Consider the following 21,934-nt stretch of genomic DNA (forward strand, 5'->3'; position numbering starts at 1 on the left):
CGTACCCCGCACGCCACCCCTCAACTGTGCGATTTGGGTCCCAGGGTGTCACGGGAGCGCGCGTAAATTCTGAAAAGTGTATACTCTCCAACTTTGTCACCTTAATTCTCGTCCTACAAGATTAAATTTGGTATCATTGTGTTCGCAATAGAATTCTCTACAGCACTAAATGCATATAAACTCCAAAAGCCCGGCTAATTACCCGCAGCAAACAGAGAAAGTGCGAACGAGTTACCCAGGAGCGCACAAACGCGATAAAATGTTTTCATTATTTTCACTCTGGTCACCTCAATTTTCGTCCTCGGTCTTTCATTTTGGTCTCAATGGGTTCGCAATAGAATTCTCTAGAGGAACATTAGCATATAAAATAAAAAACCTGGTCACGCTCCAACTGCCGACGAGTTGAAGACGGGCCACGCGTTAGCCGCGAGTGAGCGCTCAGACGCCTTCCAGCTACACTCGGAATTCCCGCCCTTTTCAAGCCTTTCTTTCGCAATTTTCTTCCTAGAAGGGCTTTGTTCATGATCACTATCCATCGTGGAGTAAGCGTAGATAGTTTCTAAAGCCGCAGTAAGAAATATAGCCACAGAAAATAGCCGAAATGTTCACATGTTTGAGATGTGATGGGAGGCGACATTGGTCACAACAGTGGAGCGAAAACAATGGGCCTACGGCGTGTGCCAAGCTGCCTGAGGGCCACGAGGCTCAAAGAAAATGGGAAGACATCGGCGCACATTTTAAAACCAGTCCCAAAAAAAATCTGATAAAAACCTGATTTTTGACGATTATTTAAAGTGGATGACGCAATGCTGCCTCATCCCCGGTATTACCGACAGTAAACGGATGACGCAATGCTGCGTCATGCCCGGGCAAAAGTGTTAAAGTATGTTATAATTGTCATCGACTGGGGAAGGCACCCAGAAAGATAGGTGAAACAAAACAGACCACAATCTGGTGAAAATTGCGACCTACATCCGAACATAGCAAAGAACTCCCCCAGAAAGTAAACAAACAAACAGGACTTCATCCAACTAGCCCTAGAATAAAAGAATATAACATCCAACGAGTAGAATAAAAGCCTTTCACTACTCCCAAAGGAGAGAAGCAAGCAAGCAACTTGGGCAGCACCTCTGGGGCCTTACCCTCAGGCAACAGGAGTGCAACTGAAAGCACACTGTACAAGGCATCCAAGCCACCACGAAGCTGACTGAATAAGAACTCCACGACAGGCCAAACCCTAAAAACTGCTATCAGTGCATTAGAGCCCTGTGATCCTTCAACACACATCAGGCCCATAAATTAAAGGCAGCTGAACATGCAGCTGCTACATGCCCACATCTTGGACTAAGGTCAGTGCAAACAGGCAAAACCAGAGCAGTGCAAAGACAGCATCACCCAAAAATGGCTGAAAGACCAAACTCGCCTCATGATACTCAAGCATTCAGGTAAGACCATAGCCATGCCAAGCCCACAAGGAAAATTGAGGGTTGCTTGCTGGCAAGAATGAATCATGACTGTAATTTATCACAAATGCAATAAAACATGCTGCAAATCAACAGCAAGCTGCCAACCTAAATTAAGAATAAGTGAGGTTTATCAAAGATACAAGATTCTGGTCCTTGGGGAGGAATTGAAAACGTGTCAAATGAGCCACTAAGAGCAAAAGATGGAAATTTTGAAACTTCTGCACTCACAATGCCACTGAGGACTACTCAAATCCAGAATCACACAAATAGAAAGCCATCAAGGAATAGATCTCAAATAACAGAGGAGGGGGGTTCAACACACCCTCCACATTAACAATATTCTTCCTCAGAGGAAATCAGTGACCAATCAGTATGAAAAGGCACCCAGTTACTTAAACTCAAAGAGTCCTTCTAGCCCCAGATACCCCCCCCAGGAATGGCGTGCACTAGAGTAAAGTCAAGATTCATGCCAGATGTAGAAGACAAAAAAAAATCTCACCACAGAAATATTCACAGCTGTAAAACCGTCCTGAGAAAAAGGATGCAACAGATGCTCAGCGGGAAGCAGCAGCTCAACTACTTTCAGTTTCAAAGTGGAAAGGGAATGGGGGGGGTACCCAGAAAAGGCCCTAACACACCTAAAGCATCATAATCCCCAAACCTTGAAACCCTTCGACATTTTGGAACCGAGAGCAAAGGAGGTAGGCCCCAGACCTGCTGAACAACACTGGATGGATGCAGTGAAGGCTGTGAAAGAGTAAACTTAGAGTAAGCAGAAAATATCAACTGCTCCAAGATCTGGTTTTGAATAGACAAAGAGGGGGCAACCCTGAGGCAACCAACAGCAATGTGAAGCTGCATTCTATATATTTAAGGACAAACCTGGCATGTAAAGTGGCAAACTTCTGATAAGCCAAGCCCCTAAGAGGAGGAGGCTTAGCTAAACCAGAGACCCAACAACCAAAAATGTAACAGAGGCCACTGGAATAAATTAAAACTGAGGCACATCCTTCAAACTTACACCTGGCAAGGGCAAAATTCGAAGGTTGGTCCATAATAAAGTTAAAATTGCAAAGCGTTTGCTGGTATAATTGCAACGGGTTCCTGCCTGGTATACTCAAAGATTATACCAGGCAGGAGCACTCTGCACAGGTATAGTGCACCTTGCCGAACATAAGAAAGATTGATAACAGCATAAGAGAAAATGTAATTGTAAAAGCTGTAAGAAATTTGTCATATAACAAGCACGTGAATAACCTACAATACCTTTAAACTAAAATTAGACTGCCCCTATCTGCAAGACCTCACAGAGGAGTCAAAAGACCTGTGCACTACCAAGAGCAAGGCTCCTTCAAACAGCAAGCTGGGCTCTCAGAGACAATCACTTGAACCCCTCAGGGAATGAAATTCTGACTAGGCAAGAACAATGCCAGTGAACACCTAGAGACAAGAACTCTAATTACATTCAGTTGAAGACGAACAGTTAATCAGAAGCCACACAAGAAGTATGTCTTTGTAAAACAATTACTAAAACAAAATGCACTAGCAAATAGCCCCCAGCAGGACAAAACCAGTGTCTAGGATGGCTAGCACTTTTCTGAAAACCTGGGATCTAAAGGGCATTGGAAAGACGACTGTAACAACAAAAGTGATTAACGTAGCACCAGTAAATATGACATGTTTCAAGGCTTGTAGATCAAGGAAGAACCTGCACAGTACCTGATGGTACTAATGTGATAATTGCTTCATCATCAAGTGGTTCATAAATCTTGTGGTGTCACTGTCCTGTTTTTTATGCTTTGTTTGCCTTTCAACAAAGTATGCAACCTACATACTTTCTCAAGGTGCTGTAAACAATGCTCATTGTTTACAGTGGTCTGGTCAACATACTTTAGCCACGTTATTGTGAATCATCGCCTGCTCATTGTTTACCTTGCTCCCCGAAATTTGTTTACAGCACCTTGAGAAAGATATACGTTGCATCCCAAAATTTGGTTTTAATGCACTTAAACATATATTGGATCTTCCCTTCACCTCCGGCAGTAATGATGATATGATGATAATGAGGAAATCTGTAGGAGCCATGAGGAGGATTCAAACCTATGCACTGGGTATTCCCAGACACATGTCGTGGCGTTATCATCTAGGACATGATAAAAGAATTGCAACCTGGAATTCTCCTCAACCCACAAGGATTCCCCGAGACTTCCACTGAAGCCGAACCAGGATTTCATACAATTCCCCCCCCCCCCATGTACTCTGGCTCCTTTCTCTATGTATTGAAAGAAGGGGGTAGAATTACTGGACAACAGAGTCATAGTGCATGGGGAAATTGTGTGAAATCCTGGTTCGGCTTCAGTGGAAGCCTCAGGAATCCTCGCGAGTTCAGGAAAACCCCAGGATGCAAGTCTTTTACCATGTCGTTGCGTAGTTGTCTAGGACATGCATCTGGGAATACCCAGAGCATAGGTTTGAATCCTCATTGCGGCTCCTGTGGATTTTTTCATTGATATATTACATTACTGTTATCTGTCTGTGTAATAATAATAATAATAATAATAATAATAATAATAATAATAATAAATAATAATAATAATAATAATAATTTGTCATCCACACTTCCATGAAAATAAACATTTCATTCACCTGGGCTCTAAGCCCAGGTGATCCACAGACAACACGTGTGAGGCAGAAGCTCTATTGACTGAACTATGAGCAGTCTTACGAAGAAAAGATCCCAGAGGCAACTGCTGCTGCCATGCTGGAATTTTCAACTTTTCCTGACATCTACTAAAGCTCAGAGTTTATATCCTGAGTACTGACATTTATTTCTATGGAAGTATCGATGACAATTTATGTGATGTGGGCGTGGATCACTAATTCCTCTGAGCTTCAGCAGTAGTCAGAGAAAGGAGAAAATTCCAGCATAGCAGCAGTAGTTGCCTCTGGAATCTTTCCTTATTAACACTGCTCATAGCTCAGTCAATGGAGCTTCTACCTCACATGCATGAGTTCCATGGTTCAAGTCTGCTAGAGCCCAGGTGAATGAAATATTAATAATATTGTGTTTATACAATTGTACATACGTATGATACATGAACAGTGGAGAATACAGTACATAGGTAAGATAAGTGCAATGTATAAAGCCACAAATATACTGACCATTTTGAGCATAATGCAAACAAATAAAAAATAATGGGAGAATAATATACAAGCTTAATGCTTGCACTGCATCCCTGTTTATAGCTGACACTCTGGTGCATGAGAAAAATTTTCAAACAAATTTGTTTTCTTTCTAATATTGTTAAAAAGCATTCCCCAAGAGAAAAACATTATGCGACATACTTTGGTTGAGGTGAAGCTCAGAAAATCTTGCGATGAGTCACAATTCACGAATGTTCATGGAGTGATCACCTTGTGAATAACTTACCTGGGCCAGGCGAGGGCAGGAGTTGAAGATATTTTTGCATATTCATTTCAGTTACTGATTGGTATTTTTGTTTTTTTTCCAGTAATATTATTCAATAGTGTGTCATTTGAAAAATGTATATAATAATATGTGTTGAACATCAGAATGCTCAAATAAATTCCTGTCACCAATGTGCACCATATTATATTCTTAGAACAATGAAACATACTGTTTCTTCATACAGGCATTTTTAATGTTTTTACAATGGTTTTCTGTGGAGAGCCCCTTCAGCTCCCTGGAGCTATACCGGGCTGTGTAATTACCCAAGTATAATTACCTAAGTGTAGTTACAGGACGAGAGCTACGCTCGTGGTGTCCCGTCTTCCCAGCACTCTGTCATAACGCTTTGAAACTACCGACGGTTTTGGCCTCCACCACCTTCTCGCCTAACTTGTTCCAACCGTCTACCACTCTGTTTACAAAAGTGAATTTTCTTATATTTCTGCGGCAACTTTGTTTAATTAATTTAAATCTATGACCTTGTTATTGAAGTTCCGGGTCACAGGAATTCATCCCTATCAATTTTATCTATTCCTCTTACTATTTTGTACGTAGTGATCATATCGCCTCTTTTTCTTCTATCTTCTAGTTTTTGCATATTTAATGCCTCTAACCTCTCCTCATAGCTCTTGTCCTTCAGTTCTGGGAGCCACTTAGTAGCATGTCGTTGCATCTCTTCCAGTTTGTTGATGTACTTCTTAAGATATGGGCACCATACAACCGCTGCATATTCCAGCTTTGGTCTACCAAAAGTTGTGAACAATTTCTTTAGTATTTTGCCATCCATGTATTTAAAAGCAATTCTGAAGTTAGAAAGCGTGGCATAGGCTCCTCGCACAACGTTCTTTACGTGGTCCTCAGGTGATAGTTTTCTATCTAGAACCACCCCTAGATCTCTTTCTTTATCAGAATTCATTAAAGATTTCTCACATAATTTATAGGTTGTGTGGGGTCTATGTTCTCCTATTCCACATTCCATAACATGGCATTTATTCACATTAAATTCCATTTGCCAAGTGGTGCTCTATATACTTAGTTTGTCCAGGTCTTCTTAAAGGGCATGACAATCATCTAAGTTTCTTATCCTTCCTATTATCTTAGCATCATCAGCAAACATGTTCATATAATTCAGTATACCAACTGGTAGATCATTTATGTAGACAATGAACATCACCAGCTCAAGAACTGAACCCTGTGGTACTCCTCTTATGACATTTCTCCAGTCCGATACATTGCCTCTGATTACTGCCCTCATTTTTCTATCAGTAAGAAAATTTTTCATCCATGTTAGAAGCTTGCCTGTCACCCCTCCAATATTTTCCAGTTTCCAAAACAACCTCTTAGGTGGAACTCTGTCGAAAGCCATTTTTAGGTCCAGATAGATGCAGTCAACCCAACCATCTCTTTCCTGTAATATCTCTGTGACTCGATCATAGAAACTGAGTAAATTCAATACACAGGATCTTCCAGATCGAAAACCATACTGTCTGTCTGATATTATATAATTTCTCTCCAGGTGTTCTACCCATTTAGTTTTTATTATTTTTCCAATATTTTCACTATTACACTTGTCAAAGATATAGGTCTATAATTGAGGGGGTCTTCTCTGCTGCCACTTTTGTAGATTGGAATTATGTTAGCCTGTTTCCACACGTCTGCTACTACTCCTGTACACGGGGATGCCTGAAAGATCAGGTGAAGTGGAATGCTGAGCTCAGATGCACATTCTCTCAAACCCATGGTGAAACTCCATCTGGGACAACTGCTTTGTTCTTACTTAGCTCCTTTAGCATATTTTCCACTTCATCTCTAGACACCTCTATACGCTCTACGTTGTTCTCTGGAATTCTTTTTGTGTCTGGTTCTCTGAAGATTTAATTTTGTACAAACACACTTTGAAACTTTTTGTTTATTGTTTCACATATTTCTTTTTCATTTTCCGTGAATCTGTTTCCCCATATTCAACCTCTGGATATTATCCTTTACCTGCAATTTGTTGTTTATGAATTTGTAGAATAGGCCCGATTCTGTTTTACATCTATCCGCTATCCCTTTTTCAAAATTTCTTTCTGCCTCTCGCCTTACTGCCGTATAGTTGTTTCTCGCATCTATGTATTGCTGGTATATTTAGGGGGTTTGGCCTCTTCCTATATTGATTTCATTTTTGTGTCTTTTGGTCTCTGGCCCTCTCGCAATTTCTGTTGAACCAATCCTGTTTTCTGGCCCTGCATCTCTGTTTTGGTATGAATGTTTGTGTGCCGTCATCGTATATTTTGCAAAATTTAGCATACATTTTATTTACTTCCCTGCCTAGCAGCAAGTCTGTCCAATTACACTCATTAAAAAAAATTTAAGTTCCCATAGTGACCTCTCTTTATATTGAGTTTATCAACTGTTTCAATGTCCCCATTTTCTTCTAGATATCTTAAAGCATATTTAATGTCTTACAAGACGTGATCACCCTTTCCCAAGGGAGGAACATACTGGATGTCAAATGTCTCTTCTTCTTTCCTGGTGAATACTAGATCCAATACTGACGGTACATCATCTTCACTCATTCTTGTGGCCTGCTTGATGTGTTGATACAAAAATGTCTCCAGAATGAGGTTCATAATTCTGCATGTCCAAAAGTCCTCATTCTTGTTTCATAGGCAACATTCCCCTTTACATGTTACATTACAGTTACAACATCCTTGTAACATTCCCCTTGTGCGCTTAAAATCAAGTGTTAGCAATTTTTGGGGTGGGATCTTTGTAAAATGATAAATTCCCTTCCCTGAACACGTACATGTAAAATAAAATAAAAAATTCCACTTACTTTCGCTGTGGGGACATGGTGAAGGGGGCGTCACGGGCTGGTTGCCCATGCGTGAAACTCCCAGAGACAGTCGCACGGGCCATTCAATACCACGAGTTGCCACAAATATATTTTCAATTATTTGTTCTACGTATTTCCAATGTGGTTTTTTTTTGTTTTGTTTTTATCGTATATGATGCATATTTGTGTCCTTTACAATATGTATACAGTAGAACATTCATAATGTTCCATGGAACTGTGATACATGTGTTAGTAATATGTCCACAATAAATGTTTATTGTTGTAATATTACTTGTTAAAAAATCACTAAAATTACAATATGTTCAGTTTTACACACTATTTATACAGTAACACACTGTATTACACATTCAGTACTTCGGAAGTGAGTGATAATCAATGAAGCAGTCCATGATACACAGCGCGACTTCACTCTCATTGCATCAGGTATAGATAGATTTTAGCTTCCTGTTTCTTCATTCTGTGTGTTTGCAAAAACACATTCACATACACCCTTTGCTTTTGTACCTGTAGGTGGTACGTAGCCAAGATTGTAAAGCATTCTTGAAAAGATTATAAGAAAAGATCAATTTGTAAGGTAGTCTTAAAAAGATCGCTTTGTAAGGTCTCTCACTGAAAGAGATTCAGTCATTCTGGAAAAGAATCGGTCAATCAGGAAGAGATTCAGCCATTCTGGAAGAGATTCAGCTATTCTTAAAAATATCTATGGAAAACCCCACCATGGAAGATGCTAACAATGTTCATCTATGCTACTTGTATCAGATGCATCATCATTGAACCCTGAAAATGAGTCATCTATGTATCATCTACAAAAGTGGAGATGGCATGGGAGGCAAGAATGGAGCTCAGAACTACAACTTGATACGCTTGCTGTATCATCTTCATCGGTGCTGTCTCAATTTTATCCGACCTTTGTGTTAGGTCCTTATTGCACCTAGCTTCATCAATATCATGACCCTTATGTTCTTCAAACAATAAGGTCTGAATTTCACCGTCATCTTTTAACACCGCATCAGACAGGTGTTAGGGAGCCAGAAGCACGTGCGCCACCCATCGTTACTCACTCAGTACTAACCAAGCCAGCAGCCCTAGGACATTCTGGGAATTTTTTCAAGATGGCTACCTCTCACTGGAGGTCCTAAGAGTCCATTTCGTATACAACTACCATGCACTCGCTTTGAATGGGTACAAAATATTCAAAAGGCGTTTTCTCAATTGGCGCAGTTTCCCACCGACCAAGTCTTCTCGGTTGGCGCAGCACAGTGGCTGAAAGGTCTTCATGCAATTGCCTTGCTTTCTCACAAATGATGGCCTCTGAAATGCTATCACCTGCTAACTTCTTGTTGTGTATCCAAATTAATAACTGCTCAACATCCTCACGTGTTTGCGGTCTTTGTTTCGTGATTGTTGAAACCATCAACATTTGCAACTTTAGCACTCATAATGTCCTTTTTCTTGGAAATTACAGTGCATTTCGTTGACAGATTTGTTGTACAGCCTAGCTAGTTCAACAACCCGTGTACCATTTTCATGTTTACAAATGATCTCTTGTTTTTCTTCTATGGTCATTCTCACATGGGTTTTCTTGTCTTGAACCTTATCACTGACTTTCTTGGGACCCATGGCAAGATATATAATAACTTTTATGTTCAAATAACCAAAAATTAAGAAAAAAACTGAAATTCTTTGCAAAGAATTCAGGCGCAATTGTCACTAGGCAGGAGGCACTGGTAAATTGAGGTGCAGTCACTGTATCAACAATGCGCTAGGTTGGCCATACGCGTATCAAGGAACTTCATTTCCCGAGGCAAAATTCGTAACCCAATTCGGATTTTACAACGAAATTTGGCTCGTAATCCGAAAAGTTCATAGAGGGGCATTCGTAAGCCGAGGTGTTACTGTATTATGAAAATGTTAAAATATAAATTGCAATGCTTTAATATAAAAAAACGTATAGATAGTGATATCACATATGATATAAAAATCACATTATGCCAGCTTCTTCTCAACATATATCCTATTATACTTCCTCTCTCACACTTATTTGCTCTCCTCCCTACTCACGTAATCAAATGGGACGTGTCTTTATGAAAGTCGTTGAGTTTTTCACCCACATAGCCATAAAAGTTGATAAGGGCTGAAAAAATGGGTTGATTTCTTCCAAAGTCAACCAGGTTCCTGCCCGACCACGTCTCCAAGTAGGTGATGGTGATCCGAGTGTTTATTGTTTTGAAATACTGAAACAGGACAGAAAATGCTGGCCTTATTAGTTGTAATGGGCAAGACAAATATAGAAAGAGATTCAGAATCAAGGTTTAAATAGGATGTGAAGAATGTTTTACTCTCAGTAATACACTAAAAACATAATAGTAGTAATCATCTGTGAATCAAAATCAGCTTTTCCTGCACTTGAAACCCTCATATGTAAAATATTAGTAATGCAGATATCAGAAAAGCTTTAATATAAATTATTAATAATGTAACTGATGCACAGAGCAAAGGGTTTCAGAATCTTTGCATGGATACTGTCTCAGGTAGGTAATATCCAACATCATGATACCGGCAAAGGCAGCTAAGGCTGCCTGTCAACCCTAAAATGGAACTAGACCTGGGTATCTCAGTCTCTAAATCTGTGAATACCCCATGAATATATTTTAAGAAACTAGGGCTGACAGAAAAGCAATCACCAACACTCAAAAAGCAGATGGTGATCCAAGTGTTTATTATTTTGAAATACTGAAACAGGCCAGAACATGTTGGCATTATTAGTTGTAGTACACAAGACAAACACCCAGCATTGACTGTATTGAAACACCTCTTTCTGGATGAGCCCCAGTGGCTCCCTAATGAGTCATATCAGATGCAATTGTTCTGTTTGGCCTACCAAGGACCAGAGCCAAAACCTGGCCACGATCAAAAACTTTTACCCGAATTTACCCGAGGGCCAAAATTTCTCTAGTGACCTCAATGAGAACAGGAAGCCGGTGGCTTGTCAAGGGTGGTACTGTTCGTCCTGATGATTTTATCGAGCTGGATTTTGATATTCAGCGGGAAGGCAGTACCATGGGTTTATAATCCTATGGGTGAAAAAGCATTTCCTATTTTCTGACCTACATTGTGGTTTCTTGAGCTTGAAACCACTGCTCCATGTTTTTGTTACATCTAATCATTTAAAGAAGTTATCTGGATTAATATCCTCCAAATTGTTCAGCATTTTAAAAGTTTTGATGAGATCATCCCTGTCATGGCTGGTTTGCAGTGTTGTTCCCCTGTGACCCTCAGCTGTCCCTGGTTTGAGAGTCAACTTAGCTCTGGAATGATTTTTGTTGCCCAGTGTTGAACTTTCTCTAAAGCAGCTATGTTTTTCTGAAGATTAGGTCTCTGTGCTTGTATATAATAATCCAAGTGGGAGCACACCAGATATTTATACAGTTGAATAACTACCTTCAGTTTCTTAAAGTTAGAATTTTGCTTGATTATTCCTAGGGTTTGGTTAGCATTTTTTTTTTCCAGCTTTCACTTGTTGTGCAACTCTCTGTGAATGGTGGATTCTGACTACAAGGTCCTTTTCTTCATCAATCTCCTGCAAGTTAATGTTGTTAATTGTGACTCTTACTCACTTCTTCACATCCTACATGTCAATCTGTGATTGCTATTATTGCAATCATTAATAATAATCATTATTGATCATTAATAAGTTAATGATAGTTATTATCATTAGTTAACTAATGATCATTATTAACTTTGCAAGAATGTAAGAAAACCACTGTGATATACTTCCCTAGCCCAATGTACCGTCTTGTAAATAAAAAAATAAAAAATAAAGAACTAAACCTGTACTCCTATTAATAAATGCCATGTCAAAATTTAACACTAAAACTGCACTTCATCTGTTTAATCTCTAATTCAGTTTAAAATTTCTTACTATGTACTGTACAGTTGCAAACTTTTAAATTTCCAAAATTTCCAAATATTATACTATATAATATTTATCAATCATTTTCTAACTCTAATTCTCCCCAACTCATAAATTTGTTATACAGTATATTCTCACATAGTTTTAAGAATTACCCCATATGGGTAATTCTTAAAACTGTGAGAATTAAGCTTATATAGATTTCTTAATTTTTGTTATGCCCAAAATACTCTGCATACCACCCTGCAAACACACAATGCAACTGTCTATTTTCTGCTTGTTACAACTTGTAATAAAAGCCGTTACATATTGTTATACTGTTTTTATGACATATTAGAATGTTGTTACAATTTGCTATATTGGTTGTTACAACTTGTTAGGTGTTAAAACTTGTTCCAACATTCTAGCATCATACTTTCGTCGAGTGTTTGGCGGGTAGGCACTGTACACAGGTTAGATTCAAAAGGTGACACCCCTAATGACAACACCTGCATCAGAGGAGCTCAGGATATTTTACAGTTCCTAAGTATTGTAGTACAGGTTGATGATAGTGAGTGGTGTCCCAAGGAACATAAAAGTGTTGTGCTTTGGAAAAACAGGCGAGATAACACAAATGTACCAAGTGAAGTAAAAAATTGTATGAGAAAAAGTTGCCCCTAGTGTTCATAGAACAGACAACAACATTCAAGATAGCCACCGGTAAGAAGGAAAACCAAAACAGAACTAGATTTTGGGGGTTTTAACCCTTAAACTGCACATGGCGTATATATACGCTATGAATAACATGTCCCACGGTGCGCATAGCGTATATATACGCCATAGGGTACCAGGCACGATTCAAAAGGCCCACGGCTACACGGGGTTCACATTAGCTTCCAAAGGGCTATTGTAAACAGAGGCCATTTAAAAAAAAAATAGTGGGCAATATTCTCAGACGTGAGAGCCACAGTACTGTTGGAGCAACCAAGGGTGGCGCACGCAGCATGAGCGAACAGCATTTTTGTTCAGCTTGTGACCACAGCATTGCCGAAAAATGTCAAAATAAATATATAACTGCTATTATTTAGAGATGACAATATTACAGATGACCCCTGACTGTGATAAAAATGACCAGGATTGTGATAATAGCAGGATCGTTGTAATAATTAGCGCTGTGCAAGGAGTGATGCTGAGGGACAGAGGGAGATAGAATCATTTACTGACTGTGTGGCTACCTGTTATTGTCTGCATTCACCATTCCAGCTCAACGGGTTTCTATGGTTAACACATATGTAGACACTTATATATAACGTGTGTGTATTAGTGTAATAACAGCAAAAGGATTATGTTTGGAGGAGCCATTTGGGTGACGGAGGTGACGTCGTCTGCATGATTTGTCTGGCTGTGTAGAGGGTGACCACTATGCTCTTTGGGCACACTACAAGCTTAGGTGTACAGTAACGGTACATACAACATGTAGATACTTATATATGAGTATATAGTGTAATAACACTGCAAACAGTATTGGTGGGGGAGAAAGTTTAGTGTGTGTGACCTTGAATGAGTCATCAGCTGACTGTGTGTAGCAACTACTCTTAGTGCCTGAACTAACTATATCAGCTTAGTTGTACAGTTGTGGTGAACAAAACATGTAGATACTTATATATAATGTCTGTATATTGTGAATAAAATATAAAACAGGATGGTGGGAGGAGAAAGTGGGCAAGTGAGGCGTTGTTCAGGGAGTGGCAACGAGTGGCTGGCTGGTGTGTTTCCGTCACTCCTCGTTGCTTTTCGACTCTTAATACCAACTTAGTGGTTCGTTATGGTGAACAAAACATGCAGATACTTATATATAACCTGTGTATACAGTGTAATAACAGCAAAACTATTTGTTTATTGTTTTATGATCGTAATAATTGAATCACTAATATGCACACCATACTTTTGAGTATAGCAATGATTCATCCATTTTATTATATAAATATATCACAATACACACTATTGAATAATATTACTGCAAAAAACTAAGAAAAAATAAATCAGAGACATTGAAATAATTAAGTGATACTGTACTATTTTTTGTGGCAACTCCCTCCTGTCAGCACGGGTGACGCTGACCGGCTCTGACGACCGCTCTGTCAACGTCCACTTTCTGTGGGGAGCCCCTACGGCTCCCTGGAGCTTATCGGGCTAATGTATGTTATATTAGACCAGGACATTAGCTAAGGAGTTCAGACCCACAAGGGACCAGTGCCAGAACCTGGCCCCTTCAGAGAGGTTTCAGGGAGCAATGGCCCTGGAAAACCCCCTTGTGGTTGGGGTTTTCCTTATCTGCCATCGACCAGGGTTAGGCACCCAGAAAGGTAGGCATAACAAAACAAACTCCACATGGTAAAAAACCAAAACAAAAAAACGAACAGAGGTAGAAACTCCCTACAATCCAAAGGAAACTAGCAAACATCACACTTTACTGCCGTGCCAATCATCCGTGCAGCCCTCCCCGCCTCGTGAGGGGGAGGGGGGAGCCCCGGACCTACCGCGCTGGCTGCCAAGCTTCAGTTCGGAAGCTAAACTTCAACCAACGCGAGAAAACCGCCGACCAGTGGGAAGGAGGGTTGCCAGGGAGCCTCCAGGGCTCGCCCAGAAAATGGCGTTTCATTACATTCAACGCTGGTTTTCTGTGGGGAGCCCCTACGGCTCTCTGGAGCTTCATACCCAAAGAGAAGGAAAAGAAAGGGCTAACCAGGGAGCTGGCCGCCACAAACTCCGCAACGCGAAGTTGAGACAACAGGCTGCAACCTGCGACCCAAGGCAACAAGAACGCACAGGAGCAGACCCGCATAAAGAATGGGCAGCCAAGAACCTGTGCGACCCTCAAATCCCTGCACCCGAAATGAGCCCTAGATGTCACCAACACAGCAGCAAAAGCTGCAAACGTCCAAACATCACGGGCACAAGGACAGACTGCAGGCTGGAAGACTGAAAAACTCTGGGAACGACCTGGCAGACCTGAGCCCTAAAACAGGAAACGAGGGGAACAGGATCAACCCAAAGCGCATCCCCAGACACGGTACGCAGGTAACAGCAAAAAGCGCAACTGGACAACACAGGACAGGCGACGCAGCAGCCGACGCATGGCTCCCGGGATCCGAACCCATCGATTGAGAGAGCGGCAGAAGGGACGACCGCAAAGAAACCAGAACATCCGCCAAAGCCAGATCTGACCCAATGGGTAGACCAGCACGGCGAAGTTCAGGCTCCCGCACAGCAGCTCAAACAACCGACGTGTGACCTGGGTGCCTTCCGAAAACAAAACAAAAAAGTTAGAAAAAAGGAAAAAACACCCTCCAAAAGGAAGCGGTCCGAGAGTCCCACACCAGACCCAGACAAGTCTGAACCTGAGAGGGAACCAAAAGGGTCTTCCTTCAGTTCACCATGAACCCGAACCAGGTGAGCTGGGAAAGAACCATATCCCTGGCGAGCAGACACCCGGATCGGCTGGGAGCCCATACCACCCAGTCGTCGAGGTAAGCCAGAACCCGAACCCCTAACAGAAGCAAACAGGTCACCACGACCTGGGACGGCATGTGAACACTCAAGGTGTCAGATTGAAGCCTCATGGAAAGCAATGAAAGTGGAAGCTTGTCGCCCCATGACAAAATCGAGCCAGTCACTGAACCCCGAATGAATCGGAACGTGTACAATAAAATTATAAAACCAATACGCATCCCAGAGGTCCAGAACACTATCCAGGCACCTGGCACCAAAAGCAGCTGCACCTGAGACAGAGTGGTCATCCGAAAGGAGGGGCAAAAGACCCAGGGATTCAGACTATACAAGTCCAGTATGAATCACAGATCCGCACAGTCCCGTTTCGGAACTGAAAACGGACGGGAAACCCACCTGAGGGACGTTGTTGTTTCAACCACACCCAAGCGAACCCACTTCCGGATGACCTGACAGAGCACAGGAGAAGAGGCCTGCCCTGCCAGCCCCGATCCCCCCAAAGGAAGAGGAGTGACCCAATGCCACCGCAGGCCAGAGAAAACGACATGAAATGCCCACGAATCATGGGGACCAGGCGAGAGCAAACAGCGCAAGCCTCCCCCTTTATTGTCCCATCAACGGGGCAACCCACGAAAGGGCTGACCACCCCTACGAGAGCCCGACCGACGCTAAGGGCGATCACTGCGCTGACCAGATGCCGACGGCTCCAGAGAAGGTGCCAGCCCTGAATCCGGCACTACTGGCTTACGAAGACCGCAGGAACCCCGAGACCTGGCATGACCCCCCCCCCCCCCGGAGAAACTACAAATCCGACAAAGGCCGTCAACTAAATGAAGCCACCTGCAGAAAATGCAACAGCGCAGACTCTGTAAACAGCAATGGACAAAAAGGTGATGGAAATCTAAGAGCTAGGCCCCAAGACCATTCCAAACTTTGGACGAGCACCGCTTGTCAGCACGCGAGGCGAGAAATGAAGAACAGACACTGCCTCCCTCAGAAACGGCACATACAACTTCACCAAAGCAGCCGGCGCCCGAGCTGCCGAAGCAAGTACACCGGACCCTGGCCTGGAACCCAGCTGCTCCACATCCAGCACGAGCCAGTCTGAAGACAGCTCCAGCAGGGAAAAGATGCGCAAGACCGAAGCAAAGTGCCCATGGGCGCACAAATTCTCAGCCACCCGGGATGCCGAAAGGGAGGGAATCTCCACGTGAAGCCTCACCTATCCGACATCATAAGGGAGGACGGGAGCGAACAAGCACGCCCTGAGGTGTTCCAACTCTCCCCCCAGGAAAACCTGTACGACCATAGGCAAATCTCGCCAATCAAGTGCACATTCCGACAGGTCGAATGCCAAACCCCCAAAGATGAAAAGGCAATCGGCCAGCCAGGAAGACTCCGGCACCTTATGACTCGCCCAATAAAGAAAAAGAGGAGCCAAACTCAAAAAGAAGGCTTCATTATCGAGGCGTAATCCGGGTCTCGCAGGAGGTAAGGCACAAGGAGCCTCTCACACCTTCCTCGGTGGGATGCGGGAAGCCAAAAACCTCCATTAGGAGGGATTCGTTCATTTGATGAACAAATCAAATGAACAAATGAAGAACCCAAGGGAACTCGGACCCGAACCCGGAGAGGAGTCGAACTCTTAACAAAATCATATAGGGAGGGGGGAAAGGAAAACACCTTCCCCTGTAACAACAAGCCCCGCATTGAGGGTACCAAACACCCAAGCAGGGACCAGTGGGGCGCTGGTCCCCCCCCAAGTCAACTCCTCCCCAGCCCCGGAATCCTCCACATCAGGACCTGGGGCCGAGTCGTCCTCCAAACCCTCTGCCTTTGGAGAAAAAAGCAGTCAACCGGAAAAGAAGGGATGACGGGGGCCCGCTGGTGTGGCCCAAAAGCTTCAGCAGGAGGACCAGGCTCGAATGCCTCTGCCGCCGATCTGCAAGGGGCAATCCCTGAAGCCACCCAAGTCTCACTACCAGTATAATTCTTTGTACCTGGTGCACTGAGAGCGAAGTCACGCTGTGTACCATGGGCTACTTCATTGATTATTACTCACTTCCGAAGTACTAAGTGTGTAATACAGTGTGTTACTGTGTAAATACTGTGTGAAACTGTACATATTGTAATTTTAGTGAATTTTTAACGGGTAATATTGCGACAAACATTTATTGTGAACACATTACTGACACATGTATCACAGTTCCAGGGAACATTATAAACGTTCTACTGTATACATATTGTAAAGGACACAAATATGCATCATATACGATAAAAAAACCAGCGTTGAATGTAATGAAACGCCATTTTCTGGGTGAGTCCCGGAGGCTCCCCGGAGCTATCCCAGGCTGATATGCTAATGTCAGACTTTGGCATCAGTCATGTGTATGGAGTTCTTAGGCCTACCGGGGACCACGGCCAGAACCGGGCCCCCTCAGAGAGGCAAGGGGAGCAATGGCCTATAGAAGCCCCCGTGTAGTTGGAAGCATTCTATGTCTGCCATCGACCGGAACAGGCACCCAGAAAGGTAAGCGCCCCAAAACAAACCCCTATTCTGGTTAAAATTGCTACCTAAAACCGAACTAGTGGATAGAACTCCCCAACCGAAAACAAGCAAACTAGTGTGACGTCACACACTGCCGCGCCGCTGTCTGCGCAGCTCCCCCCTCCCCGGGAGGGGGAAGGGGGAGCCCCAGACCCCCCGCGCCGGCTACCCACACCTCAGTTCTTGAGGCTGGATGTCAAAAACGCGAAAAACCGCCGACCGGAGGGAGGGAGGGATGCCGGGGAGCCTCCGGGACTCACCCAGAAAATGGCGTTTCATTACATTCAACGCTGGTTTTCTGGGGGGAGCCCCGTCGGCTCCCCGGAGCTAACTACCCACAGACAGAAAAAGAGGGACTTACCCGGGAGGCGGTCGTCGCTCACCCCTCAACTCGAAGCCGAGACAACTGGCTGCAACCGCCGACCCAAAGCAACACAGGCCCGACGAGGCCCATACCCGCGAACAGGGAAGAAGGGAAACCGGAGCAACCCACAGCGCGTCCCCGGACACAGAAGCTGTGGCGCGCAAATAACGGCGAAGCGCCGCAACCGGACACAAAACATGATGCACCCCCGGCCTGACCAACCAAGCATCAATCACCCATGGACCCCTCCGGAACGCAGCAGTCTCATTCTTCGCCAGAAAAGAAGGAGACGGCTGCAACCGAACAAAACTATCACCACGACCAAAAGAGCAGAAACCCCTGCGCCGGAGGAGAGCATGAAGCTCCCCTACCCGACCCCCAGAGGCCAAAGCCAACAAGAAAAGTGCCTTGGAAAAACAATCCTGGACTGAAGGGGCCACAACGAAACGAGGAGATGAAAGGAAAGCGAGCACTCTGTCCAAAGACCAGGACGGCTCAGGCGACGCATGAGCAGGCCGGAGGTGAAACAATGCACGAGACAGCTTGCGAAACGGCGCAGACGTAACATCGATACCGAAAGCAAGCTGAAGCGGCTCCGCCAGCGCTGCACGATACGAAGCGACAGTGTTAGGCATAAGATGACGGTCCTGAACAACCACGAGAGGAAGGACAAGACCACCCGAACAGACAAGGAGCTAACACGACGAAGATGCAAAAAGAAACGGAAGGACCGCCAGGAAACTTCATACTGCCGCCGAGAAGAAGCCCTCAGGTGGGACACCAACAAGGAGGCCACCCGATCACCATAGAGATGATGATAGACTCGAGTCAAAAAAACCATACGCGAAGACTCGAGGAGAAGATCGAACCAGCTACGTGACGTACCGGCCCGATCTGCTGAAAGAGGCGGAGCCGCGGGAAAACCCTCAGGTTCGGACACCGAGCAACCAGCGCCTGAAACCAAGGCTGCGCCGGCCACCAAGGGGCCAGAAGGACAACTCTCCCCCGGTAAGTCTCTAAGCGAGTCAGGACCTGGAGCAACAGCCGAACCGGGGGAAAGAGGTACAGGAACCCCCACCTCGACCAGTCTAGCCGAAAGGCATCGACCCCGCCGGCCTCGCAATCGGGGAAGGGCGCCACATAAACGGGAAGACGCCGCGACCACGCCGACGCGAAGAGGTCCACTTCGGGGCGCCCGAACGTCAGGCAAAGCCAACGGAAGGACTCGTCGTCGACCGTCCACTCCGTGGAGAGGGGAACGAAGCGAGACAGGGCGTCGGCCAAGACGTTGGACACGCCCCGTACGTGAACCGCCAGGAGAGCCAAACCCCGAGAACTCAGCAGACGAGTCACCCGAAGCGACCAACCCCAAAGAGACAAGGACCGCAACGAACCCCCGCGGTTCAGGCAATGAACCACCGGAGAGCAGTCCGAATGGAGCTGAATCGTCGATCCGCGGGCCACCCGAATCCTCCCCAGAGCAAACCACACCGCCGCGAACTCCCGCACCGTACTGTGAGCTCGACGGAAGGACGGATCCCAACGCCCCTGGCCGGCCTGGTGAGCACTGGTCACAAAACCCCAGCCGAGAGACGACGCATCCGTGTACACATCGAGCGAGGGCTCGGGTAGGCGCCAAGGCACTGAACCCCGAAAACCCCGAAGAGGAAGCCGGTGACGCAGCAACCGACGCAAGTCCCCCGGGGGTCGAACTCTGCGATCGCGAGAGACGCGGAAGGGGGAACCCCGAAGGAACCAGAACAGCCGTCGAAGCCAAACCCGACCCGGCGGGGAGACCACCATCGCGAAGTTCAGGCTCCCGCACAGCCCCTCGAGCAACCGCCGGGTGACCCGAGGGCCCTCCAGAAACAGACGAAGGCGGGACCGCAGCCGCAGGAGAGACTCCGGAGGGAGAGACAAAGAGGCGGTTCGAGAGTCCCACACGAGACCCAGCCAAGTCCGAACCTGAGAGGGAACCAGATGGGACTTCCTCCAGTTCACCAAGAACCCGAACCCGGCGAGCTGGGAAAGAACCAAATCCCTGGCTAGCAAGCAAGCTGACTGGCTGGGAGCCCAAACCAGCCAGTCGTCGAGGTAGGCCAACACCCGAACACCTAGGAGACGCAAACGAGCCACCACAACCCGTGTAAGGCGTGTGAACACGCGAGGTGCCAGGTTCAACCCGAACGGGAGACAACGAAAACGGTAACTCAGACGCCCCACTACAAAACCGAGCCAGTCCCTGAACCGCGGATGAATCGGGACATGCCAATAAGCGTCCCGGAGGTCCAGGGACACCATCCAAGCTCCCGGCTCCAAGAGGAGCCGAACCTGAGACAGCGTAGTCATCCGAAAGGAGGGGCAATGAACCCAGGGGTCAGACGGGACAAGTCCAGAATGAACCGCAGGTCCGCGCAGTCCCGTTTCGGAACCGGAAACAGACGGGAAACCCATCGGAGGAACGACGTCGTTTCGACGACGCCCAAGCGTACCCACTCCAAGACGACTCGACAGAGCGCAGGGGAAGAAGCCTGCCCTGCCAGCCCCGACCCCCCAAAGGGGGGAGGGGCCACCCAACGCCACCGCAGGCCGCAAGACACGACCCGAAAGGCCCACGAATCGTGGGACCAGGCGCGGGCGAACAGCGCAAGCCGCCCCCCCATCGCCCCGGCAAGGGGGGCAAACCGCGAAAGGGCCGGCGACCCTTACGAGACCCAGAACCCCGCACAGCGCGAACACCGCGCCGACCAGACGAGGGAGGGTCCGCAGGAGGAGCCAACCCCAAACCTGACACCAGAGGCCTACCACGACGAGAGGAACCCCGAGCCCTGGCACGACCTTTCCGGGAAGACCCACCCAGGGCCCCCCGGAAAACTAACAAGTCCGACATCGGACGACAAGCCGCCGACGCAGCCTGAATAAACTGCGCCACGGCCGACTCCCCAACCAGGAGAGGACAAAAAGGTGAAGAACGCCTAAGAGCCAGAGCCCAAGCAGATTCCACGGAGGAACCCAGCACCGCCTGCCGACACGCGAGACGGGAAGCATAGAACAGGGAAACCGCATCCCGCAAAATCGGCGTGAACAGCTTCAACAAGGCAGCCGACGAAAGCGCAGCCGAGGACAAGGTGCCGGACCCCGGGACGGACCCAAGCGTCCCCACATCCTCCACGAGCCAATCCGAAGACAGCTCCAGGAGGGAAAAGAACCGCAAGGCCGAACACAAAAGGCCCCGGGCGCGCAAGTCCTCCGCCACGAGCCCCGCCGAAAGGGAGGGAACCTGCACATGGAGCTGAATAACGCCCACATCGCGGGGAAGGGTAGGGGCAAACAAGCACTCATTCAGGTAATCAAGTTCACCCCCCAGGAAAACCTGAAGCACCGTGGAAGCTTCCCGCCACTCCAGCGTGCGGGAACGACAGAAGGAATGCCAGGAATCCAGACCAAACAAGGGGCAGTCTGCTAGCCAGGACGACTCCGGGACCTCGTAACGGAGCCAGAAAAGGAACGAAGTCCCAAACCTGAACGTGGACGGATCCATTTCCGAGGCATAATCCGGGTCACGCAGGAGGTAAGCTGCAAAGGCCGCTCGCACCACACCAGGTTGGATGCGATAAGCCGAAAACCTCCGGAAGGACGGAACCGACGTACCCGGGGGAACACGGAACCGAACCCGGGGAGGGGCCGACACCAAAACCAACTCGTACGCAGAGGGGGGGAAAAGAAAACCCCACTCCTTGTAACAATAAGCCCCGCTCAGTGGGAAGAAAAACCCAGGCGGGGTCCAGCGGGGCCCAAGGCCCCCAAGTCAGCCCCACCCCAGCCTCGAGGTCCGTCACCACAGGA

General features: G+C 46.1%; 1 protein-coding gene across 19 annotated transcripts in view; it reads right to left on the reverse strand.

Moving 5' to 3' along the window:
- Nucleotides 1–21,934, reverse strand: part of LOC123775303 (disintegrin and metalloproteinase domain-containing protein mind-meld) — an 890,968-nt gene that overhangs the window by 269,986 nt on the left and 599,048 nt on the right. For all 19 annotated transcript variants that reach the window (XM_069311667.1, XM_069311664.1, XM_069311663.1 and 16 more), the window contains one exon: nucleotides 9,836–10,008. In XM_069311667.1, coding sequence (XP_069167768.1) covers nucleotides 9,836–10,008 — 173 coding nt within the window. The remainder of the gene's footprint in view (nucleotides 1–9,835; nucleotides 10,009–21,934) is intronic.

This window comes from Procambarus clarkii, chromosome 70 (genome assembly GCF_040958095.1).
Source record: "Procambarus clarkii isolate CNS0578487 chromosome 70, FALCON_Pclarkii_2.0, whole genome shotgun sequence".
Taxonomy (NCBI): Eukaryota; Metazoa; Arthropoda; class Malacostraca; order Decapoda; family Cambaridae; genus Procambarus; species Procambarus clarkii.